Source organism: Canis lupus, chromosome 20, assembly GCF_003254725.2.
Source record: "Canis lupus dingo isolate Sandy chromosome 20, ASM325472v2, whole genome shotgun sequence".
NCBI classification, from domain to species: domain Eukaryota; kingdom Metazoa; phylum Chordata; class Mammalia; order Carnivora; family Canidae; genus Canis; species Canis lupus.
In genome coordinates, this window is record NC_064262.1 from 54839191 (window position 1) to 54865643 (window position 26453).

Genomic DNA, 26453 nt, shown 5'->3' on the forward strand with positions numbered 1-26453 from the left:
GGCCTTTTTTTTCTTTTTTTTCCCCCCAGAATAAAAAAATTGTCGTCTTCCCTCCCTCCCCCCCGCCCTTGGGAAGCTCAGACCCAAAGGTGAGGTCCAGTCCCGACACCTCACTGCACACCACCCGCCAACAGCACCAGGCCGTTCAGGATCATGATGACGCCTCACAGAAACTTCCGGAGCTGAGAACTGTCGTCAACCCCGTTTGAGGACTCGCGCCGTCCTCCCCAATCCCCGGAAGGTGCTCAGGCGCCCCATTTGCCGGGTGCTGAGGAGCTGCCCGCCGTGCGGGACTTAGGTGCTAAAACCAGGCAAGCTCGGGACAGAGCAGGACCAGCCGGTAACCCTATATGGCAGCTTTAAATTTAAAAGATAAAAAATAAAAAATAAAAAGGGGCGCCTGGGTGGCTCAGTGGTTGAGCATCTGCCTTCGGCTCAGGGAGTGATCCTGGGGTCCTAGGACTGAGTTCTGCATCGGGCTCCCTGCAGGGAGCCTGCTTCTCCCTCTGGCTGTGTCTCTCATGAATAAATAAAATAAAATCTTTTTAAAAATCTAAGAGATCAAACCACAGGCTTTCACACCCAGTCGCCCACACGCGCAGGACTTCATAAAGGACATCACAGAAACAGCTGGCCAAGTACGATTTTTTTTTTTTTTTTTTTTTTGCCTAGCACTTGTTAAGAAATCAATAAAAATAATATCAGTAAACAGACTCCTAATGTCTGTCCCCAGAAGGGGAGGCAAGCGCAGCAGAACCTGCAGGGAGGTGGCGCCTGGGGTCCGAGGTCGGGCTGTGAGCCTGGCTTGCGGTGTGACCCGGGGGCGGGGGGTGGGGTGGGCGCTGCTGGGCATCTCTGGGCCTCCAAGGGCCCCACCAGCTGGAGGGCTCGGCCACTGCTGCTGATGACAGCTGCTGTCCCACAGGTGTTGGTGGGACAGACACGAGGGACAGGCCGCTGCCCTGCGGAGGAGCTGCTCTGAGCATCGAGGTGAGGCCAGGCTGCTTGTGACCTGTCTTCCCTCCTCCTGCATCCAGCTCCGCTCACTGAGACTAATGAAACGGCCTCTAAGCTCCCACCGCCCCCCCACCAGTCTGTCCTCCCCATCGAGGCCACCCGAGTCACGTCCGGCCCTCTGCCACCCACAGCCCTCCAGGGCTCCCTCAGGACAGAAAGCCCACATCCCCCCCGCCAGTACCCCCTGCACGGCCTGCCCGTCCTCTCCCCGTCCTCCTGTCCTCCCTCTCTCGTCCCGTCACTCACGCTGTCCCAGCCACACAGGCCTCCTCACGGTTCCTCCAACACGCCAGGCCCAGTCCTGCCCTTGGACCTTTGCACAGGCCGTTCCACCCGCCTGGCACGCCCTTCCTCCACAGGCCACCATGGCTGTCCCCTTCTCAGTATTCAGGTCCCAGCTCAAATGTCACCTCCTCCCCAACAGGCCTCCTTCCCTGACCATCCTGGCTAAAGTTGTACCCTTCCCACCTTGAAAAATGTCTATCAGTAATTTTTTAAAAAATATTTTATTTATTTATTCATGAGAGACACAGAGAAGCAGGCTCCCTGCAGGGAGCCGGATGGGGGACTCGATCCCAGGATCCCGGATCATGCCCTGAGGCCAAGGCGACGCTCAACCGCTGAGCCACCCGGGCGTCCCAGGATTGTCATGTCTAACCCCCAGTTCCGCCACAGGCCGGCTGTGTGACCTTGGGGGGCAGCTTACCCGCTGCGGCCTCCACTCGAACATCTGTGAAATGGTTGAGTGTGATGCAGTGATTCACACAGCGCCTCCCAGCTGGTCAGCGCCTGCCACGCAGCTCCGTGACCCCGATGGGCAACCGGCGCCTTGGAGACCTCCCCAGACCTCTGTCTCAGTGACTGCACATAGTTTCCATAAGAGGCACACCCGGGGCTCACCTGCCACGTCCCCTCCTGGCAGACAGTACCCCCGGCAACCCCGCGGGCGCACCTGTAGCTGCCCCTTGGGGTTTCTGGTCCAGGGCGCCGCGGTCCCACCGGACGTTGCCAGGCTGCACGCCAGCCGCATGAGCCCGGCGCCCCCTCACCCTCCTCAATACTGGGTTCTACCCACCTTTCCTCCCAACTCTCTGCCCATCCGGTGCGCGCACAGCAAGATCGCGTTCTGGTTCGATTTTCCATTCCCTTGACCATGGCGATGCCGCCCCCCACCCCCCTGTCTCCTTCTCTCTGTAGAATGGACGTGTCCCTGCGCCCCGGCCGCTGCCACCCACGGACGCGCCCCAGGCCCCAGCACTGCTCGCCAGCAAGGCCAGCTCAGCCCCGGGATGTGGCAGGGAGGCCCCGCGATGGAGGGGGAGGCCGGGGAGCAGGTGCATGCCTACAGGCTGGGGCTCCCAGCTGCTGGTGGGGCCGGTGAGCGCGGCGTGTCCCCCCCCATCAGATCACGCACCCCTGGGGCAGCCTCTGGAGGGTCATTTGTTGGGGGGTCAGAGCAGCAGCCCGGCAGCCCCCCACCCCCACCCTGGACACCCTCAGATCGGAACGCAAGGGAGGAAGGAGAACCGAGTCTGGCCAGTGGGGCTGGAAGCCCGATTTTGCTCCTGACGCCTCCTGCCCCCACGGATCTGGGAGGGCGCCATCACCCTGCGTCCAAACCTGTGTCCACACCTGTGTCCCTGTCCTAGGATTCATTCGTTCTTGCACTCACCCATTCTACAAGTGTTTATCGAGCACCTACTGTGTGTGTGTGTGTGTGTGTGTGTGTGTGTGTGTGCAGAGGCCGGGGGTGAGGCTTTGCCATTTGCAACAGTGAGTGAAACAGAGAAAGTTATGGTCGCGCTGGTGAAAATCTGATGGGGACACGGGATGATCGGCGTGGAAAATAAAAAATGGTTTTGAAAGAGCAGTGAAGACAAATGAAGCTGGATGAGAGAGAGAGAGAGAGACCCAGGAGGGTCTCTGGAGGGGGAAGCACAGCAGGCAGGAAGAACAGCCAGTGCAAAGGCCCTGGGGCAGGAACGTGCCTGTCCTGTTGGAGGCCAGCCTCGGCGGGTCCTCAGCATAAATCCACGTGGTCATGCAGAGCTTGTTCCCAACATTTTGCAGGGGAGACGCCCAAGGTCACTTCTCCAACGCGGCCCCACAACCTGCTGCCCGCTTCCCTCCGCGCTCCTTCCCTGCCTGGTGCTCCTTCCATGGAGAATCCCTGCTCTGGCCACACAGAGGGAATCCACTTGTTGCAGAAAATGTAGAAAGATCCCCACAAACTGGAGGGAAGGGGGTAGACCTTGGCTGTCACGTTGCCCCTGGAGCGCCGGCCTCCAGGCACGCTGTTGTTGGCGGGATGATACGCATCGAAATTTATTTAATGGTCACATTCAGGTCTTGAGGTCGACCCTCTGTTGTGAAGCGTTTATGTTGTATCTGGAGTGTGGCTAGTAGAGACCAGGAAATAACACCTTGTGCAGCTCCATATTCTGCAGATATATTTCGGGGGCGTGGGGGGTGGTGGTGGGAGGAGATGGAATGTTCTGGAATAATTTCTTTTTTTTTTTCTTAAAGATTTTATTTATTTATTCATGAGAGACATAGAGAGAGAGAGAGACAGAGACAGAGACACAGGCAGAGGGAGAAGCAGGCTCCATGCAGGGAGCCCGATGTGAGACTCGATCCCGGGTCTCCAGGATCACGCCCTGGGCTGAAGGCGGCGCTAAACCGCTGAGCCACCCGGGCTGCCCTGGAATGATTTTTTAAAGACAGGCGTGATCATAATGACACGCTTCCTCCTCCTCCTCCTCCTCCTCCTCCATCATTAATTTTAAAACCACTTGATCGGGAGGAAATTTCTCGTGACCCCCCCCTTGGCTCCAGGCGGATCTTCACATGGGAGAATGGTGACGCGGCCCCTTATGGGGAGGTGGGCCGTTCGAGGTTCTTGATGCAAAGTACCGTGCGACTGAGTCCTTGGTGAGGGTGACCCGCGGAGACGAGCCCACCCTCGCTTTCTTCGTGTCCTTGGCGGTCTTGATCCAAACTGGGACGTCACCATCATCGTGGGTCTCCCGGGCTCCCATCTCCCGTGGCCGCTGTCCTTATTGTTACTCAGGTGACATTCATATAGGGGGTCCCCGGGTTTGGGATGTTAGCCTCTGACGCAGATCACCCCACTCCTCGGACATCCAGCCTCCTCCCATCCTCCTCCCACTCCGTGCCCCGAGGTCACCGTGGCTCCTCGTCCATCTGTCCCCTTCCGATCTTCTTTCAACGCCTGCGGCCACACGGTCCTCTCTGCCTTTGCTTTGTGTTTTGTCATCGCCACAACTTTAACTTGGCGAATTCTTAGAACGAGGGCAGGGGTGTTCGTCGGTGACCAGCCGCCACGGGTGGCTACAGCAGCCTGGCACACACGCTGGGGGTTCGGAAGGCCCAGGCTGGGGTGGGGTGGTTTGCCAGTGGCTTGTTCAAGTCTCCCACCCGCCTCGTTGACATTCCAGGACCTTTTATTTTTGCCGACGCGTGAACTGGGTGTGAAATGATGAGGCTGAGGACAGGTGTCCCTCTGATTCACATGGACATATGAGGGTTGCACCCCCGCTTCCCCCTGCAGACAAAAATGTTTCCTCCTGTCACATTGGGCTTGGCGGAAAGTCAAGGTGTCACCAAAGAGCCCTCCAGAACCATCCAGTCTGCTCCTCTCTGTAGAGACCCGGTTCACACAAAGGCTCGGAGGCGGGCCTTGGAGAAAGCACAGAAGAGCCCCATGCTCTGGGGGTGACTCCGTGCCAAGCCCAGGCCTGCATGCTGTCACACACGTCCCGACGATCATCAAAGAGCCCGGAGGGTCGGTCAGGTGGAGGAGGAAAGCGAGCCTCGGTCTAGGGGAGTGGTGTGCCCAAGCAGAGAAACTGAGATCCGGAGGGGGGAGGGGGACCAGGTGAGAGGCCCGTGGCCACCTGGCTGGGCGGGAGGTGCTCTCACTCACGTCAACATCGCCAAGAGGCCAGGGTGGATGATGATAAGCCCTCCCGCATCCAAAATTAATAAGGAGTGGTGTGTGGATGCACCTCGTTGTCCTCTTCCCTCCCCTGGGCCCCACGCAGGATGGGGTAGGGAGATATGAAAAGAGGGAGCCCGGTTTCACCCAATGGGATGTTCTCACTAGGACGGCAGAGGATAAATAGTCCTATGTCCCCGGTAGGGAGGGGAAAAGGCTCAGGGCAGCAGGCATAGACTCACCTCTTCCGGAGAGAGCCACACGCTCCTTCACGAGGTGCCCTTTCATGCAGGCCAAGCCCTGATCCTGCTCAAGCCCCCGTCTGCAGGCAGGGACCCTGACCCTGGATGAGCCCCATGTCCAGGCAGGGACTCTGACCCTAGGTGAGCCCCGTCTGCAGGCAGAGACCCTGACCCTGGAAGAGCCCCATGTCCAAGCAGAGATCTTGATCCCTGGTTGAGCCCCATCTCCAGTTTTGCACATAGTCAGCATTTCAGTTGAGCTACTTGTTAGGACAATCACATACACACACACACACACACACACACACACACACACCAGTTTGCATGGAAAGAGACTGGCCCAGGAAGCTCGGGCAGGTGACATGCCCAAGGTCACTCAGCTAGGGCCCGTTGGCACTCAGGTTGGCTGAGACGAGAGCCTATACATTTTCAGCTGCACGTAGCTCACGCTCTCTCTCCCTCCTTCCCTCAGAACCATTTAAACGATTACAAAGATGCTATTTTTATCTCAGGGAAAATTCAATTATAGGCATTGACCTTTACGTGTTTTTCCCAGGCTCACGTGCTGCTGGCCCAGGGTGCAAAAGGCTTCCGTGAATATTCTCAGAAGAGAAATTTCCTCAAAGTCAGAAACCTGAGGAAGGTGGGGGGGCAGAGGCCAAGGGCGGAGGTCCAAGTCCGTGGGACCAGAGGTGGGTCTCAGTCCTCAGCCCTCTGGGAGAGCCGGGGGGCAGGAATCCACTTATGCTGCCACATTTTGGGGCCGAGGTCAGTAAAGTCTGGTCTACACTGGCCATGGGCTTACCCACCTGTCTCCAATGGTGTTTTCTCTTTTCCTGGACACATCTTCCAGGGTCTGGCAGTAGTGGATGCTTGTTCAACGCGTTGGGACTTCCCTGAAGTATTTAATTATTCAACAAATATTAACTGTGTGTCAGACGCTGTCCTAGGTGCTGGGAGGAAATGGTAAACAGAACAGAATGAAAATCTCCGTTTTCAAGAGCTGACGTTGTACGCTAAAAAGTAAACAAGTAAAACAGACAGCGGGTCAGATGGTGGTGAGAGCTAAGGGGAAAAACCCAGCAGCAAAGGCGGATGAAGATTTGTGGGGAAGGGCTCACCACTGAGATTTAAAAACAGAGTAAATCTTAACCAGGGTGGCCTAGGGGAGGTCCCAGCGAGAAGGTGGCATTTGAATAGAGACCAAAGGAGGTGGTGGGGTAGGGAGGCAGCGGGAGCAGCCTGTGCAAAGGTCCTGGGGCAGCACTGTGCCTGTGTTGGAATGACAGTGAAGAGGTCCATGTGTCTGGAGCAGAGAGATCAAGGGGGAGATGGGGAGGAGGGAAGAAGGGCAGGGAGGGCACGGGGCGGGTCCTGCAGGGCCTGGGGGACTGCAGGGAGGACTTGGGCTTTTCCCCAGGGAGGTGGGAGCCCTGGAGGGCTGTGGGCAGAGGAGGGCAGGACCTGGCTCAGGGGCTCATGGGTGCCCTCTGGTGGCCGCTTCAGGGAGGGTGGCCTGTCAGGGAGCGCGGCGTCAGAGTCTGGCACTAGGGCAGGGGTCCAGGCTGGCGCCCTTGGCGCTGGACCAGAGGATGTAGAGGAGGGAGGAGGATAGATCATGAGGGCAGAGTCAATGGAACGTTCCAAGGAGCTGGTTGTGCAGAGTAGGGAAAGGAGGAGAGCCGAGGGCAATGCCAAGGGTGTCTGCCCTGGGCGCCTGGGAGGGTAGAGTTGCCCTCAGCCCACAAGGGAGGATGGGGGCTGGGTGAGCTGGTGGGGGTGGGGTCAGATCTGAGGTCTGGTTTGGCCTGCTAGCGGGCACCCACCTGGGGATGTCAAGGGGCCAGCTGGATATTGGGGTCTGGGGTCCAGGGGACAGATGCCCTCTCTTCATGGTGGTCCATGATAGGAGAAGGGGTTTGAACCCCTGGGGACAGACCAGGGGGCAGGGTGCAAAGAAGATGCCCAAGGGCTGTCCTGCGTTTGGAAACTAGCAGAAATGGGGAGAAGCTGGCGGAGACATTGACGGGGTCCCACAGAGAGGACCGGGTGGGGCTGGGGGGGAAGCCAGGTGAGGTGCAGGCTCGGAGCCCAGTGAGGACAGAGTCCCTGGGAGCAGAAGGAGGGACTGGCCGGGTGAGACGCTGCTGGCGGTGAGCGCGGGGCTGGGGCTGAGGAGTGACTGCTGGATCTGGATGCTGGGAGGTCACCCTGGCAAGGGCAGTCTCGGGGCGGCAGCAGGAGGGGCAGGGCTGAGGGAAGGGCTCTCAGCCTCCGGCCCGCAGATGCCCCAACGCAGGAGTCAAAGCATCAGTCTGAGGATTCGGTGAGGTCGTGGGCTCAGGACACACTCTGCTGGGTGAGGCCCAGCCCAGCGGCCTACCATTGGCTATTGTCGTTAGAGTTAGGAACGCTGTTTGTCCACCCACCCACCCACCCATGCACCTACCCAAGCATCTACCTCTCTCCCCATCTACTTATCCATCTGTCCATCCATTCACCTATCCATCCATCCACTCATCTACCCAGCCATCCATCCATCCATCCATCCATCCATCCATCCATCCATCCACCTCTCTTCTCATCCACTCATCCATTTATCCATCCGTCCATCCATTCAACTACCACTTTCCAGGCAATCATTCACCTATCCATCCATCCACCCATCCATCCATCCATCCATCCATCCATCCATCCATCCATCCATCCACCTACCTAATCCATCCAGCTACCTTTCCATTCATCCACTCATCCAACCATCCACCTCTCTCCCCATCTATCCATCATCCATCCACCCATCTATCCACCCATTTTTATCCATCCATTCTTCCACCCATCCCTTCAGCATCTATACACACTGGGTCCTATGCTCTGCTCAATCTCCAGGTCTGACCTGCTCCCTCCCCTGCTCCCTCCCCTGCTCCCTCAGGGCACCCTCCTCAGATCCTCAAACTAGTGCTAACATTCACCTCCATGGTTCCCTCCCCGATTCCCTTGCTCACATCGGCTGAGTTTGTCGAATGGACCAGAGCCAGCCAAGCTGTGCCTTCCTGCTCCCTGGCTGCGGGCCGTGCTCCATGCTGGACAGAAGTCTCTCCACCTGAGCCCTTCTCTGGAGGACCGGCTCTGGGGTTCAAGCCTTGGGGTCCACAACACTCATATCAACTGAGAAAAAAAAAATCCCTCCCTTCAGGGGGCTTTTCTGGCCCTGGAGCGAGGTTGGAAAAGCCGACCTCCTCTTGCACCACAAACTCTGAGCGCTGCTGTTCTCCTGGGATCAGAAGACCCCTTAGTACCTGCATCAAACATTTCTTCCTTTGAAATGTGTCTTATTTCTATGTCTCTTATCCCCTGAAAAATGGACAGAATTAGATAGATGGGGGGAAGTGCGAACCCTCAGAGGCGGCTCGCCCCGGCCCTGCCCCTCTGTGCTGCGTGACCTTCAGACAAGTCCCCTCTCTGGGCCTAGTTTCCTTGTCCATACAATGGGGTCACCATCACCCCCACCTCCAGACTAAACAAGTTCTGCATCTAAAGCACGTCGCGCTTAGTAGTTGCTTAGTAAGTATGATCATTAGATTATTATTATTCAATTGGTAAGTTACAAGTGTTATTTGAATTACTATACAGTGGTTATAAAACACTAATAATGCTTATTATTTATACCGCGGCTCCCAGATAGCAAGCACCACGACGGCCGCCGGGGTGTGTGTTCGTCACATGTTTTTCTAGGCAGGAAAATAGTTTGGGGATCACAAGTGGGGTCGTGTTTAAGACCGCTCTCGCCCGGTGAGATGATTAATCGCAGCAACAATACTCCCAACAGCCCTGGAGAGGAGATGATTTTATTAGTCCTAATTCACAGCAGAGGAAAGAGGCCCGTGACCAGAAGAAAGTCTGGATGTGAACCCCGATCAAGCAGGGTGGGCATGCCTGGCCAGGGCTGGTGGGAAGGGCGAATGGGGCTCCTCCAGGGGCGCCCCCGGGGGCCAGGCTCCACCCCAGACCCAGACTTCCTCCTGAAGCCATGGCAACCAGCTCCTTCGAGATGCTAATTACGGGCGAGTAGGAGCCGATTCCCACCCTCAACCCTCCCCTGAGGACAAAAATGCCTGGAGGGCCCTCCCTCTCCCCATCCTCTGCGCTGGCAAGGTGTCGCAGGAGCGCCTGTGGCCGGAGGGACTCGGTTTCCCCAGGTTGCGTCACTTGTTCTAAGTCTGGGTCCCTGGAGGCTGAGGGTGGGAGCAGAGAGGGGAAGGGGTGAGCTCACCAGCTCGGGGATTGCAGATGCCAACCACGGGCTGGGTGCCAGGCCTTACGCACTCTCCACGCACCGTTCACTCAATGTTCCAAAAATTTAGTCTTTGAGATTTCTTTGTTTGGATTGGCCAGGAGAGAACAGAGTGTACAAGTCAAGAGCAACCCTTAGGTGGCACCCGCCTGATGCCAAGCCCTATTTTCAGCACCCGATGGGTGTTAATTCGTTACCTCCTCATCTGCTCGGCCCTCCGAGGCGGGTCTCACCATTCCTGTTTTGCAGGCGAGGATACCAAGGCACAGAGGGGTTAAGTGACTTGCCCAAAGTCACACAGCTGGTCAAAGGCAGAGCTGGGCTTTTTACCAGCATGCTTTTCTGCCTTTTGGACTACGAAAGAGCTCACAGGGGTTTAAAAAACAAAAAACAAAAACAACCCAGTCCTGCTCTCCCAGCTGGCCCCAGCCACCCAGCACCTTTCCCCGGAGGCAGCATCGCTCTCGGTCCCTGCGTTCCTCCCCAGGACCACCTGTGGGCGCAGGAGCCCCGTGAGGGGTGTGGGTACCCAAGTGCTGTCCCGCGCCTTCCGTGCTGTCATTCAGCACGTTCCAGAGAATGTCATCTGGGGCCACGGCCTCTGACCTTCTACGCGCTCCTCTGACCGACTCACCCAGGCTCTTCTCTCTCATCATCGTAAGACTCCCACAGTATAAAATTCACCATCATAACTGCCTCTAGGCGCACAGCTCAGGGCACGGAGCACCCTCACCCCGCCGCGCACCCTCCCCCACCACCGCCTCCAGAACCTTCCATCTCCTCACACGGAGGCCCCGTCCCCGAAACACTGACCCCCACCCCCTGCCCCACCCCTGGCTCCCCCCACCTCCTCTCTGTCTCTGTGGACGGGCCTCCTCTGGGGACCTCCTGGGAGTGGGGTCCTGCAGGAGGAGTCCTTCTGGGTCTGGGTCCCCTCCTTGAGCCTGGTGTCCTCGGGGCCCGTCCACGCGGGGGCAGGTGTCGGGGTCCCTTCCTCCCTGAGGCTGGACAATATCCCAGTGTGAGGACGGCCCGCATTGTGTTATCCGTTCGTCTGTCAGTGGACATTTGGGCAGTTTCCACCTTTTGGCTACTATGGCTCGTGCTGCCACCAATCTGTGCCCGCGGGTTGTTGTTGGGACACCTGTTTGCAATTCTTTGGGGCTATTAAACCAGGCTGTTGGAACCGGTCCCTAGAGAGGGACACTTGGGTGGTGTGCATCTTCGTCTCACTGCTGCCGACGACACGGTGGGACGTGTCCTTCCCCGCTCCGCACCTCAGGCGACACATTCCCTCCCTCGGTTCATCAGCTTCCCCACCTGGAATGTGGGGCTCATAACACCTCCCACCCCAGAGGACGGTGGGAGAATCAAACGTGGAGGCAGGGCCCGGTATACAGTAAGAGCTTCATTAATGTGCATCCTCCTGGGAATTTTGGAAGTGCCTTGCCTTTCACCCAGGTCCAGAGTGTCCACTGGCTGACTGTGTGAGGGGGGCGGCGGGGGGGCGGGCGTGTTCTCAGGGCAATCAGGAAAGGCTTCTTAGCGGAGGTGATATTTAGGGTGAGGGCTCAGGGATGAGGAGAAGCTTGGGGAAGCTGTGTCAGCCTGACCCAGTGCATGCAAATGTCCTGGGGCAGGACCAGGCTCGGCGTGTTGCAGGAACAGCAAGGAGGACTGGGTGGCTGGAACAGAGTGAGCGAGGGGGAGAGAGGTCGGAGGTGAGGGCAGGGAGGGGACGGGGCAGGTGGTGCAGGGGGAATGCAGAGATTATCGAGAGGGCCCTGGAGACCTGGGGCAGGGGTGACTTGATCTTCTGAGTTAGGTTTTTGCTTTTTAAGATTTTATTTATTTATTCCTGAGAGACATAGAGACACAGGCAGAGGGAGAAGCAGGCTCCCCACAGGGAGCCCAATGCGGGACTTGATCCCGGGACCCTGGGGTCACGCCCTGAACTGAAGGCAGATGCTCAACTGCAGAGCCACCCGGGGGCCCCTCGAGTCAAGTCTTAAAAAAACTCCTGCCACCGCGTGTCACACAGGCTGATGAGTGCGATTCACTCATTCGTTCACTCATTCATTCACTCAGCCATTCCCCGAACGTGTGTCGCTGCCGCCACCATCCGCAGAGGAGGAGCCGGTCCAGGGAGGGTGGGAGCCCCAGATCCAATGTCCCGTGGCGCAGCCAGGATGTGAACCCAAATCCGGAGGGCAGGCCTGAGTTCTAGTGGCTTCCATCAGTCCCAGGTCCATATCTGAATCACGGGAATCTCCCCCCCCACCCCCCTAGAAGCAGCGCCTGAGAGCGACGGGAATGTCCCCGAGGAGGCACATGTGAGCCGGGAGCGTAGGGGTGACTGGGGCTCCGATGGTGCCACACCGGCTGCGGTAGCAGCCCCGGGCAGGGGCATCGGGCCTCCCCCAGGGGTGGGGGTGGAGGGAGGAGGGGGGAGAGGGGGGCCCGGGCATGGGGTGGAGGGCCCCTCTGAGGATGTGTGGGATCTTGGACTGAGCCTGGGGACGAGCACAGCCACGGATGGGATGGGGCTGCACAGGGACAGGGGGCTCCGTGGGGGGAGCAGGAGGGAGGCCGGGAGAGGCTACCCCTGCCTCTGGTCCCCAGACTGCTTCACCTCCGCGGCCACCCCCACGTGCACTGCTTCCCAAAGTTCCCCCGGGGTCACACACCAACGGGATGCTCCTGAGGGGCCCCCTCCTCACAGTGTCCCCCCAAGGTCCCTGCAGTCTATGCCGCATGGCAGAGGAGGCAATGCGCTCCCGGCCCCCTGCAGATGTACACGCTGATGATGGGACGGCAGGCCAAGAGCTGCGGGGACAGTCCCCACTCAGGTTGGCAGGAGCAGCCTCCCTGGCAGGCCCAGGTTGGGGAGCAAGTGGAGGCCAGGTGGGAGACGCCCCCTCCCCCAACACACACACGCAGAGTGGAGTCCAAGGCCCAACTGTCCCTGTGCCCATTTTGTCCCACGCATGCTGCCACCAGGTGGGGGCATGATGATGGTGGACGGCGGACGCCAAGGCCCTGGCAGTTCTGGAGGCAGAGCCCAGGTGCAAGATGCAGCCTGGCGGACCTGCCAGGTCCGGAGGGCCGAGTTGGAACCAGCCCTGGAGCTGGGTCTGCAGATAAAACTGATTCGGTCTCCGACCCTGGGCTGCAGGAAGGGGGTCTGGGGAGGCCGACCCCCCATCGCCTGTGGGGCGGTCACACATCCCACTTCATGCCGTCCACGGGATAAGAGCGCGAGGGCAAGGTTTCTCTGCCTCCTTTGCAGAGGAGGGACGGAAGCTGTGCACAGGGAGCACCTTGCCTAGAGTCAACAACACGAGGAGGAAGCAGTCCAGCCGATGTTTTGAGCCCAGATCGGAGCCCAGGATCTATCCCGTTGTCTTTCCCAGAAGGGTGTGGAGGGTGTTCTGTGGGCAGAAGCACCCCCTTCACTCTGGGATGGCTCCCCCACAGCAAACGGACCAGCACCCACCTTTCGGTGCCCACGACAGGCATCACCAATCAACGACAGAACTTGTTCCCCCGGAGGCAGGGCCCAGGCATTGCTAATAGATTGCAGCATCCCTTTTCTCCCCAGAAGCAGCCGTGGGCTCAGAATCCTCCCCAGCGCTGCCCCTGGCAGGCAGCGGCTTCCCGGCAACGAGCAGGTGTGCAGTGGGGAGTTGGGCGGTAAACACAGGCTGACTTCTCTTTTCAGGAAACGCGGAGTCTTCATCTTCTGGAATGACATATATTTTTTAAAGATTTTATTTATTTATTCATGATAGACACACACAGAGAGAGAGACACACAGAGAGGCAGAGGGAGAAGCAGGCTCCATGCAGGGATCCCGATGCGGGACTCGATCCTGGGACTCCAGGATCATGCCCTGGGACAAAGGCAGGCGCCAAACCACTGAGCCACCGGGGATCCCCGCCGGAATGACATTTTTAAGTCACACGTGCACTCTTTCCCTGTTAGACAGCCCTTTAGCTTCATTTCGTCACCCCGGGGATGAAATCCAAAGTCCTGGCCCTCGCTCAGCCCTCGCCAGGCCTGTGGCATCTCTGAGCGCCTCGGGGAGACCTCCCCTGCCCCCCACCACCCTGGCTAAAGTTTCTGCCTCACCCTGCTTTTATTTCTTGGGAGCAGTTGCTGCGATGATCTGCAATGATCCTCTTTGTTCTTGGGTTTGCTTGGCCCTCCACGAGGCAGGGTGTGGTCCGCGCGGAGGGGGTGGCTGGAACCTACACTGGGTGCCTTAGGGCCCTCTCTCTAACCCTCTGCCCCCCCCACCGGAGTGAATAATCGGATTGGCTCAGCCGGGCCCCTGGTCCAGTCTGTTGGGACAGGAGGGTGGGGGTCACACTGTGAATGGGGCCGGGGGAGGGCGGGTCACTGCGTTAGTGAGGCAGACAGTCGGGGCAATTCTTAGGGTTGGGGAGACACCCCAGAAGAGGGATGATAACAGTAACCACAAAACAATAAGAAGAGCTAATAATAATAGCAAGGAATCGCAGTTACTGTTAAAATTCCAATAGTAAATATTACCTGTATGTGGCAGATGGAGAAACTGAGTCACAGGGAGGGAATGCAATGCGCCCAGGCTCACACGGTAAGTACCCAGGCTGGTTTTTTTGCTTTTTAATTTAGAGACAGAGAGAGGCAGAGACATAGGCAGAGGGAGAAGCAGGCTCCCTGCAAGCACCTGGATGTGGGACTTGATCTCAGGACCCCGGGGTCACGACCCGAGCCGAAGGCAGATGCTCAGTCACTGAGCCACCTGGACACCCCAGTACCTGGGTTTTCACTAGAAACTTTGCTCCCCAGGAGGATAAACGTGCCCCTAAGACCAGACCAAGACAAGACCCCACGCGTGATCGACGACAGGACGCGAGAATCCCGTCCCCTGGGGACTGTGCCCCTGCCCTTGGCATCTCCTGCCAGGCCCCAAGGACGATTCCCTCCCCACGGCGTCTCCGGTCCTCTGTGACCTTCACTCAGCCTTGGCAGGGCTCCGAGAACACAAACACGTAGGGCTTTAACTCCGGAGCAATTACGTTCCCTTTGTGGCTGCCCCCGCCCCAGCCTCCCTCCAGGGCGGGCCTCCCCCCCCACCCACCCTGCAGCTGTGGGTGAAGTTTGCGCCTCGAGGACAGGAAGTGTCTATCTTTATATTCCCGGCGCGTTAACTGAGCCCGTCTCATTGAAACGGCATTTTCTTTCTCCTCCTAATAAATGAGACCATTTTTTTTTTTTTTTAGCTCTTCCGCCATCACTTGATTCTCAAGTCTGAACTGTCTGAAGGCTTTGAAACCCTTCTGACTCCGTCAACGCATTTTTAACGTTTTCCACTCCGGAGTGAGAAGGGCAGGGAAAGGGGTTGGGGTGGGGTGGGGTGGTGGCAAGTGAAATCGTTGTGATTGTATTAGCAGGGGTATGGAGCATAAACACGGGGAGGTGATTGTGCCACTTTCTCTGCTTGGACCTTCACAGGGAGGAGTGTATTTAATTCAGAAAACTCTGATAAATGGGAGCACAGAGGAGAAGCAGGCAGGACTGGGTACAACACGTGTCGTTCAGGTGTTGTTTTTTTTGTTTTTTTGTTTTTTTTCATTCACCAGCACTGCTTGAGCACTGAATGTGTGTCAGGTGTAGTCCAAGGTGCCGGGGATACAAGTGTGAACAGGCAGGGTGCACAGAATGTGGGGGGAGACAGATGTTCTGAGGTTAATTAGACAATTAGCGCTCACAGTTAATGATTTAAGCACAAGCCGTGGCAGGAGGCAGGGAGGCAGGACCGCAGCTGAGTCCTCAGCTACCAGCGAGAGCCAAGGGCCCGGGAAGAGCGTGCCCAGCAGAGGGAACAGCACGTGCAAAGGCCCTGAGCCAGGAAGGAGCTCGCGGTGGAGAAGGAGGAGACAGAGCAGAGAGAGGGGTTGGCTGGGCCCCGGGGGTCCTGGGGATGGGGAGTCACCCTGTGGAGCCCTGGGGTGCTCTAGAGAAGGGTCAGGTTTGGAGCATGCGAGGAATAATCAGCGGGCTGACCCTTGAGAGAGAGAATATTCACTTGACAAACATTTCCTGACCATCTGCTGTGGCGCTGGGAGCCACAGGCCCACAGGACCAGCGAGAAGGGGGGTATTGCCCTCTCTCTAACAGTTGGAGGAGAAACTGAGGCTCTGAGAGATGACTTGGCTTGTCCGGGGCTACGGAGCTGCCAAGCGGCAGGTGGGTGACTCCAAACCTGGGATTCATCTGGTCTCCCATCCTGCTCCTTAGGGAGAAAAGAATCTGAAGGGCTGCCTGGAGGAGGAAAAAGGGGAGAGGGAAGGAGGATTTGAGGGAGGAAGGAGACTTTCCAAGCACCCTCCAGGCAGCAGCAGAACCAGGCCAGGGAGAAGACGTTGACCAGCCAGGTTACAGGAAAATAGCTCTTCACGACGCCCCCGAACCAAAGTGGCTCTCCCACGTGGGGAATGAGGGTCCCATCACTGGAAGTGTGCAAGGCCAGCCCGTGTCAGAGAGGGGTTTCTGCTCAGGGAAATGCACTGTCCTCCCAGCCCCCCTCGACTGTCTGGGAGCCCGTGGTGGGAGGGCAGAGGGGGCCTGGGCTGAGACCCCGAGGCAGCCCCCGCTCAGCTGTCCCCAGTGCCACCAAGACCCGGTTTCCAATTCCAGCTCTGCTGTGCGGGCCCCGGGTGGGTCCTCAGCCTATTTGTGCCTCACCTGTACGACGGGGTCACCGCACTTCAGACCCGCCAGGGCTGCAGGGGGTCCCCGGGAGAGCACCAGGAGCGGCGTCTGCAATGGACCGTGCGCCCGGAGGACGTCATGCCCGGTGATATCCCTGACTGTGGTCCTCAGTGGGACTGCGGGCATCGCCGCCGGGGCCTGGGCAGGGCCTGGGGCTCACTGCAATGTGCCCGGAGCACGTGGCAGGCCCCTGGAAGCAAGGTCATGGGGGTCCCCAGCTCAGCCCTCGGGGACTGCTGCTCAAACGCCTTCACTGAGTCCTGGGGCACACGCGGCCCTGTCTGTCTCACAGCACCTGGGCCTGTCATCTCCCCACCAGCTCCCTCTCTCCCTCCTCCACCCTGTGGTCCTCCCCTGAGTGGCCAGAGAGCACCTGTAAACACCTGATCAGGGACCACACTCCTCTGCCCTCCAGGGGTCCCTCTTCTTTGGGTAAAAGCATGAGATTAAGAGCCCACAAAGCCCCACGTGACTTTCCCTGTTCCCTCCCTGCCCCCCCCACCCCCTCTCACTCTGCTGCGGCCATAGGGGTCTCCTCCAACACGCTAGGGTCTGCCCTGCCCCAGGACCTTGGCACGGCCATGCCCACTGCCTGGGATGTTCTTCACCCATTGCTTTCAGGCCTTTGTCCACACCTCACAGCGAGGCCTTCCCTAATCACCCTATTAAAGGCACACCCCCAACCCTTCCCCTTTCCTGCTCCATGTTCTGTCCTAGCACTCCCCACCCTGGATTTGTTTGTCTGCTTTTGTGTCCGTCTCCTCTTAGCAGAGTCAGCCAGGGATCGTGGCCTATTCTGTTCCCTGCTATGCCCCCAGGGCCTGGCACACAGTAGGTGCCCACTAAGTATCTGTCAGACGCATGGAAGGATCAAGGAATGAGCTAAGTCAGACCCGGGACCCAGAGCCCAGCCCCGCGTCTCCCAAGCTGCATGAATGTCAGGCCCCCACCCACCTCCACCCCGAGCCTCAGTTTGCTCTGCTGTAAAAAGGGCAGAAATCCTCAGTCTTGGTGCGTGAAGATGATTCTGGCTGATCGGCTCTATGGGAAGCTCTCAGCACTCCCCACCCCGCCACCGCCCTGCCAGGGGCCCATGGGATGGAAGTTTCTGTTGTCGGGTCGGAGACCAGCTCCCCTTCCCCCGGCCGCCCCCTCGGGCTAGCGTCCCAATATCTCAGTGTTTTCCTGTTCCAAGGAAAGTCATGACAATACTGGGGTGACGAGGACAGCGACCGTGGGCTGGGGGGCCCAGCGTGTGCGGCGTCTGAAAGGCAGCAGCCCTGCGTCTCTCCAGCCCCGGGGGGCGGGGGGAAGTGCCCCCCTCGAGGGCCCTGGAGCGCCAGGCACCCGGAGAGGAGCTGCACGGGTAACTGGGACGCCAGGCGAGCGGATTTATTTAGCACTTCCCGTTTTATCCTGCGCGACATCTCCGCTGCCAGGACGATCCCACTCGCAGCCGCGTGGTCGGGTGGGAGCTTGAGAGGGTGGCGGGGGGGAGGGAAGCTCCATCAGGCCCACTGTGTGTCCTGGCCCAGCTACATTCCCTCTCCCCAGAGAGGCACACTTCCTTGGGAGGGGGGTGGGGGCGTGAGACAGCAACACCTTGATGTCTACCGCGTGCCTACCTGCCTACCGTGCGCCAGGTACGGAAGCACAGGTGACCGAAGAGGCCAACCCAGTGACAGGTGCACCGTGGTCCACACAGGCTGGGTTGGATGCCCTGCCCCGGGATGCTCCTAATTCGACTTCTGGAAGGACACAAACCCCGGATTAAGGATAGCTCTGTAACCTTCTGGGGGAGGAACACGCTTCTAAACGCCTGCTCTGATTGGCTTGTCGTGGGGAGACAGGTGCCCCCCCAACCCACCCCACGGCAGTAAGAGTGATCTGTCCCTCATCCTGCCCACTCGTGCCATCTCAGAGCCTTCTATCTCTGCCCAGAATAAACCCATCGCCCCTTCGTCTACCTGTCAGGGTGCTCCCGGGCTAGCCCCCACCCCAGGCAGCTGTGATGCAGCCTATTCCCAAGATGCACCTGGGAGTGGTATGCAAATGAAGGGAGTTAACCCTTTCCGCACAGAGGGGAGGGCCTGCCCACTCAGCAGGTGTTCAGCTACCCCCAGGGTTCGCTGGGCTCTAGGGATGGGCCGATGAGCCCCCTGCCATCCCCTGTCCCCAGGTCCCCAGTCACCTTTCATAGTGACTTCCACACGGAAGACCAGGGGTCAGGGCTGGAGGGGTCAGGAGGGCTTCCTGCAGGCGGAGGGCAGGGAGAGGCAAAGACGGGGAGTGGCCAAAAGGGACAGAGAGGGGCGCCTGGGGGGCTCAGTTGGTTCAGCATCTGCCTTCAGCTCAGGTCATGATCCCAGGGCCCAGGGATCAAGTCCCACATCGGGCTCCCTGCTCAGCAGAGAGTCTGCTTCTCCCTCTGCCCCTCTCCCCCTCTCCCCTGCTCCTGTGCTCTTGTGCTCTCTCTCTCTCTCTCTCTCTCTCAGATAAATGAATAAAATCTTTAAAGAAAGAAAGACAGAGAGGGCAAGCCTGGCAGTAGGCACAGGAGGGGAAGACGTCCAGAGGCAGGACCGTCAGGGCAGAAAAGGTTATGGTTTCTGCAGGAAGGCTGCTCCAGTCTTGTCCCCTGAGCCCGTGAGGTCACCTCCTAGAGCCTCAGTTTTCTTATCTGTAAAATAGGTCTCAGGAAGGCCAGGTTTCAACAAGATAATTCAAGGTGTGTTGGGCTTTGGTGCTCCTCAACAGCAATCTCTCTGCAGGGCTGGACCACTAGTTACTTAGTATTTTCCTTAGATCCACGTGCTTCCAGGTAAGTAAACATCCTTTTTTCTTTTTTTTTTTTTAATTTTATGTATTTATTGGAGAGAGAGAAAGAGCACACGAGAGAGCACCAGCCCGGGGAAGGGCAGAGGGAGAATGAGAAGCGGACTCCCCACTGAGCGGGGCTGGATCCCTGGGGCCCCGAGATCACGGTAGGAGCAGATGCTCGAACCCACTGAGCCCCCCCAGGCGCACCCCCAGGAAGTAAACTTGCTTAAAAAAGGACCGTTGTATCATACCTCTCCAGGGCAGGATGCAAGTATAAACGGAAGGGATACAAGACAAGTAAAAATAACAAGTCGAAGGAATAAGGTGAAGTTTCAGGAGACAATCAAGTCCCAGGTGTGCAAAATTAACAAATGTTGATGAGAGAAATTATGAGATTGGAGCGGTCTGCCTGTGTTCTCTGGCACGGACTCCAGAGCCAGGCCGCTCTCCTTGTTGGGCAAAGCGTGGAGCAAATGTTAGCAGGTCGGCATTCGGGGCTCACCCAGCACCCACCTGAGACTTTCTCCCAGACAGAAGATACAGGTGCAGAGCTCTGGCAGTCAGCGACTCTGTGGTTCTTCATGCTCTGTGCGAAGTATCTCGATCACCCCGTGTCCTCCCGGGGTCCAGCTGCCAAGTGTGGGGCCTGTGTTTTGTTTGTTTAAAGATTTTATTTATTTATTCATGAGAGACACACACAGAGAGGCAGAGACAGAGGTATCAGGGAGCCTGATGCGGACTCGATCCCAGGACCCCGGGATCACTCCCTGAGCTGAAGGTGGATGCTCAACCACTGAGTCCCCCAGGCGGCCCTTGGGGCCTGTGGTAAAAGTGATAGGAGGCCCCTGGCTTGGCGAGGCTCGTGGCAGGGGGTCTGGATGGCAAGGCTGGGTGCATCCCTTGGGCCCTGGATGCAGCACCCAGCACGGCCCCCCACCACACCCCACCCTGTGGAAAATCCAGGTCTCTGTTGCTGAGAACAGAGCCCCGTCCACTCCAGCAGCTGGTAGGGCATGACAGTGGCCAGTTTTGAAGACTGTCATCGGATTCCCCAGTGAGGTGGTGCCATAAAGCCCCTTGATCTCTCCATGTGCCCACCAGGACCCAGACCCGGCCCCTGGGATGGGGTCCCCCAGCCTTCCCCAAAGCCCCAAAGCCCCAAAGCCTGGATCTCATTGCCAGGGTGCTGGTGATTTAGGGTCCGGGCCCCGGCGTCTCCAGCAGTGTGTCTCGGGGATGCCAAACCCCTTAATTATCCAGGAGCAGCGAAGCGCTAGATGCGTTTAAGCTGAGTCACCTTCTGGGCACGGTTCTGTTATAGCTTGAATTGTGCTCCCCTAAAAGAGATGCATGGGAGTCCTAACCCCCTGGGGGGGGGGTGCTCAGAATGTGATCTTATGTCAGAAGTGGGTTCTTTTCAGGAAGTCATTAAGTTAAAACGCTGTCGTGTGCGTGAGCCCTAATCCAGTATGACTGGTCTTCTCGTGAGCAGGGACAAAGGACACAGAGGAAGACGATGTGAGCCGTCCAGGGAGGAGAAGGCAGCCGTCTACAGGGCAAGGAGAGGGGCCGGGCCCAGATTCTCCCTTGAGGCCTCAGAAGGAGCCAGCCCTGCCCACAGGGCTTCTGACTTAGGGTTTCTGGCCACCAGGGCTGGAGACAACGCGATTCCACTGTTTGCCACCCCAACGGGTGGTACATCATTACAGCAGCCCCAGGAAAGAAACAGAGGCTCCCGGGGCTGGGTGTCCTGCAGGGTCCAGACCCTCCACCCCACTAATGCCCTCTGATCTTCTTGCTCCAAAGATTTAGGTCTGCCTCGCTTTCTTCTCTCACAAACTGTCCCTAAGCACTTACACGGAGAATGGCGGGGATCTGATGGAGAGTTAGGGAAAGCAGCTCATGGGGAGCAACCTGAAGCGGAACGTGCAGCCTGGCGTGGTTCACAGGCACCGAAAATCAGAAGCAACACTCATGCCCAGCCATGGGGTACACCCTGGACATGCACACCGGGGGCATGCGTCTTAGCCTGTCGACATGCTCCTTTAAAAACACTTTATTTTAAAATAATTATAGGTTCAGGAAGAGTTGCAAAACTAGTACAGGAGCCCACGGAGCCCCATCTCAGCTTCCCGCAACGGTCACATGTTCCAAAATCGGAGAACACTGTCAACATCCGGAAATTGGCGTGCTACAACCTACCCATGTCTTTGGGACTTTAGAGGTTTACACATGTGCGTGCGTGCGTGTGTGTCGTCTTCACCGGTTTTCACACAGTCAGCTTTCCAGGACCATTACCTCAACGGAGATGCACAAGTATTCCATCACCACAAAGACAGAAAGGTTCCATTTTAAGAAAGAATTGTTTGAACGACCCGTCAATTCCACTCCTCATTTTATGTGGATGGTGGTGCTGACCTGGGTCTGACCTGACATGCAGATACATGCATTTGCTCGTGTTGCAATAATGGAAAGGTAAGCCGAAAACTTCGATGGAAGGCAGAACACGATCATCAAAGCTCTCCACTTGCATTCGTCACTAACAAATTATCCTGGAGATCCTTCCCCTGGGGTGTCCATGCTCCTGATCCTTTTTCATAGCTGTAGGCTACATTCAACCGTGCTGACTTCCGCCTTGTTGAATGGGTAATTCAACCTCGTTCCCTCCTCTGGGATATTCAGATTCAATTATTTCTTTACACTTTCCCCTGCGTCATGGCTCTGGTGACCCTTGCAAAAACCATCATCATCACCGACCACCCACAATCTAATTTTAGAATATTTTCTTTCTTTTCTTTTTAAAAAATTTTGTTTATTTATTCATGAGAGACAGAGAGAGAGAGAGAGAGAGAGGCAGAGACGCAGGCAGAGGAGGAAGCAGGCTCCATGCTGGGAGCCCACGTGGGACCCAATCCCAGGACTCCAGGATCATGCCCTGGGCTGAAGGCGGCTCTAAAGTGCTGGGCCACCGGGACTTCCCAGAATATTTTCATCAGCCTGAAAGAAACCCCAACAGAACTCATTGTTTGATCCAAGATCATCAAGATCTACACCTATGTTTCCACCCAAGAGTTTTAGCCCTTCTGTTCAGGTCTGTGATCCCCTCTGAGTGAATTTTTATCTATGGTGTGAGGTAGGGGTCCCAATTCATTCTTCTGCATGTGGATATGCAGCTTTCCCGGACTACTTGCTGAAAAAGACCATTCTTTCCCTCACTGAATTGATGACCTTGTTGAAAATCAATCGACCCTGGGGTGCTTGGGTGACTCAGGGTTAAATGACTGATTCTTGATTTCGGCTCAGGTCATGATCTCAGGGTCAGGCTCTGAGCTCAGCAGGGACTCTGTTGGGATTCTTTCTCCCTCTTCCTCTGCCCTTCCCCACCCCTCTCCCCCTCCAATAAATAAATCTTAAAAAGAAAAGAAAACCAATTGACCCTACATGTTTATTTTGAGCCCTCATTTCTATTCCATTGATCTACATATCTATTCCTATGCCAGGACCACGGTGCCTTAGTGACTGTAGCTGTTTTTTTGTTTTGTTTAAAGATTTTTTATTTATTCATGAGAGACACATAGAGAGAGGCAGAGACACAGGCAGAGGGAGAAGCAGGTTCCCGCGGGGAGCCCGATGTGGGACTCGATCCCAGGACTCCAGGATCATGCCCTGAGCCAAAGGCAAAGTAGCCCTCAACCACTGAGCTACTCAGGCACCCCTGTTTTTTGTTTTTTAAGTAGGCTCCCCACCCAGTGTGGAGCCCAACACAGAACTTGGACTCATGACTTTGAGATTAAGACCCAAGCCAAGATCGAGTCCGGTGCCTAACTGATTGAGCCACCCAGGAGCCCCCAGTGACTGTAGCTTTGTAATACCATTGGGAAATTGGGACGTGTGACCCCCCCCCACACACCTTTCCTTTGTCCTTTTTCAAGAGTGTTTTGGTTATTCTGGGTCCCTCAAATTCTCATATGAATTTCAGGATTAGCTTATCGGTTTCCGCAGTGAGGCCAGTTGGGATTTTGATAGGGACAAGATCGAGTCTGTAGTCCAATGTGGGGAATACTGCCATTTTAACACTATTAAGCCTTCCAACCCTATCCACAAATGCGCTATCTTTCATCTATTTAGGCCTCCTTTAATTTCTTTCAGCAACACTTTGTTGTTTTTATAGTATAGGTTTTGCATCTCTTTGGGTAAATGCGTATCTTATTCTTTTTGATCAGTTGTGAATGGAATTGGTTTCTCAACCTCATTTTGTTTGTTCATTGCTATTGCATCCGAAGTACAGTGGATTTTTGTGTATCGATCCTATATCCTGCAGCCCTGAGGAATGGGTTTACTACTTTTAATACTTTCTTAGTGGATTCCTTAAGATTTTCTAAATACAAAATGATGTCATGCACATATAGAGCTAGCTTTACTTCTTCCCTTCCGATCTGGGTGTGTCCGATTTCACTCTCTTGCCTAATTGCGGGTTATAACCTCCAGGACAGGGTTCATTAGGAATGGTGACAGCAGACATCCCTGTCTTGTCCTCGATGGGGGTTGGGGGGGAGAGAAGAGATACAGTCTTTCACCCTTAAGTATGATGTTAGCGATAGATGTCAGGTTGAAGAAGTGCCTTTCTACGCCTTGAGTGTTTTTATCACACAGTGATGTTGAATTTTGTCAAATGCTGCAGCCAGGATTCGAATTTATGTTTCTCTGACTCCGGAGCCCTGGTGTTTATCCGATACACTAAATTAGTGGACCCCCTGGAGGAGCCCCACATGGAATCCACTAAAGAGCAGGTGGTCAGCAAATGGAGTGTTCCCATCTGCCCCTTTTCTCTTTGGCATGTGAGGCAAACCTGCAAAGATAGAGACAAAGAGTGAGCAAGAGTGCACGTGCGCATCATGTTTAATTGGAGGGAATGTGTAATGATGTTCGTGAAATTGCTGGCATAGGGGCAAACTTGCTGGGGAGACATTTTGGACGAGTCTTGTAGGGCTTTAAGGCTGGGTTCTGTGCAGACAATCCTGAACTTGGCATGAAGAGTCCTGTTTATATATGGTAATGGACAGCTGATGGTTCCCTTGCAGTTGCCTCGACAAAAACACGTCGGAGCTAATTACCAGGTTCTGGAAGATGCTGGGGCAGAGGTTGGGCTGGCAGGGAAGGAGGAGGCCTTCCCCACCCTCCTGCAGAAGATGGAAGTGTTCATTGACTGAACTTTTCATCCAACAGATGATGAGTCACACCCACAGCTTGCCAGGTGCTGTGGTCTGCAGACACAGAAGAGACCCAGAGCCCACCAGGCCCCACCTCCCGATCTGACTCATTCCCACAGTGTAGAACTTTGAGGCTTAAGCCATGCCCTAGGGAGAACATTCCCTCCCGGTTCTCTTTGAGCTTTGGCTTACAGGAAGTCTTGGTTTGGTGTTACCGAATCCTTAACACCTTTCTGACACTTGGCAAACTCCTGTGGCTGCCAGAAAGCTGTGACAGTATCAGACTAGAGTGTTCTGTTCTCCTTGTATTGATTTTTATGGTCACCTAGCTAGGTACCCTGGTTTTCCCACTTACAATGGCCTCATTTATCAAGAAACCTCTTCTAGGTTCGGTGCCAGGTGTTTGACACGATGTAACCCATTTTACCCTCCCAAAGACCCTAGGAGATACAGTTACTGTCTCCCATTTATAGATGGGCAAATGGGGTCAAAGCTCCCATGGGGAGACAGACAAAAAAAAAAAAAAAAAAAAAAAGAAAAGAAAAGAAAAAAAGCAAACTGACCAAAATATAAAATCAGTCCAAATTGTAATAAATACATTCATATTGACACAAAATGAATATTAGCGGGATGGTCAGGGAGGGTCTCTCAGACAACCAAAGGAAGAGGGGTATCTGACCTTGGGAAGAGAAGGAGGAACAGTATCCTAGGCAGAGGGAACAGCCAATGCTAAGGCCTCGAGGATGGACTGTGCCGTTTGCAAGGAACAGTGAAGAGGGGGTAGGGGTGGAGTGGGGCGAGCGAGGGGTACAGCTGGAAGTGAGGGCAGCCAGGTGACAGGGGCAGGTTGTTCAGGACCTTGTAGACCACAGGGAGGATGTGGGTTTTCACCCTCAGATACCATCTATCTATCTCCTTCCCTGGATCGTTAACGCCTGGAAGGCAGGAATTTTCTTTTTTTTTTTTTTTAAGCCTGTTTTGTTTACCTCTGTGTCTTCAACCTTTAAAACAGCACCGCACACAGAGTGACGGCCTGGGCGGACCCGTTTCCTGGGCATATGCTGTACTGGATCTTATGCCCTTTCCTCTGCTGCTCGGGAGAACTCTCAGATGTGGTTGCCCCTTTAGCAGATGGGAACCGCGAGTCTGCGTGGCTTGTTCCAGGTCCCTCCCCTAATAGGTGGCGAGGCTGGGGCTCCTGCCACATGCAGCCTTCCAGAGCCGGCAGTCTCCCTTCACACCGCCCTCACCGGGCTGCCAGAGAACCTACTGTGTACGAGAAACCATCATCAAGAAGGGGCTGGGTCTCCCTTGCCTGGATGAGAAGGCCAAGGCCAGGCTGCCGCCGCTTAGGTCAGGGTCACGCAGCTAGGAAGGAGAACCAAATAGGCTCTGCAAACCTGGCCGCTGCACTGGCCGCCGGGAAACTCCGAGCTTAATTTAGGTTCCTTGTTTAATTATTCATTCTCTCCTCTCTCTTCTCCTATTTATGACTTCCGCCTTCTCATTTTGTTCTCGGGGTTAATGCCTTTTGTTTATATCTGCATCTTTGGCCTGGAATGAATGAATCAACGATTTTGGAGGAAAAACCCAAACTCTAAACTTGTGTCCTTTTGTAGGCACAAGGCCCTGTCCAGATACATCCCTTGGAGAAATAAACCGCTTTCAGCGTGTGCAGAACTCACCCAGAAGCGTGCAATCTTGTTTGGTGTCTTTGGGCCCTCCAACCTCCCATGGCAATCCTTCCCCTTTGTTTCTTTCTTTTTTTTCCTCATTCCATTTTCAAGCCGCTAAGAAGACAGGCAGGGCAGCACACCATCACCAGTCCACCCTCCCACTCTCTACCTTGCCCCACTTCACAGACAGGACACCGACCCGCAAAGGGACAAGCCCGTTTTGCAGGTGGGAAAACTGAGGCTCACGGACCCACACAGCGACTCAGTGCCCGAGCTGGGGTTCCTGTGACGATTCATGCCGACTCCAGCCAGGGAAGCAGGGAACGGTAATGAGAAGGGAGGAAATAAATGCTCCCTCGTCCATTCGACCCATAAAAGGGATCCCCAGGCCCTTTGGAGTCACACCTTCGTGTGACCAGAATGAAAGCAGCCCTGATGGATCAGAGAATGGGGCGCCGGGAGGCTGGTGTCGGCGACCCA

At 56.1% G+C, this 26453-nt stretch overlaps 1 protein-coding gene across 1 annotated transcript; it reads right to left on the reverse strand.

Moving 5' to 3' along the window:
• Positions 1-11371: 11371 nt before the first annotated feature.
• Positions 11372-18028, reverse strand: LOC125753074 (MAPK-interacting and spindle-stabilizing protein-like). Its single transcript, XM_049097485.1, has 2 exons — positions 17893-18028; positions 11372-13250 (listed from the first exon to the last, which is right to left on the reverse strand). Exon 2 carries the CDS (start codon positions 12733-12735, stop codon positions 11794-11796), a length of 942 nt encoding a protein of 313 aa, XP_048953442.1. The 5' UTR covers positions 12736-13250; positions 17893-18028; the 3' UTR covers positions 11372-11793.
• Positions 18029-26453: the final 8425 nt, after the last annotated feature.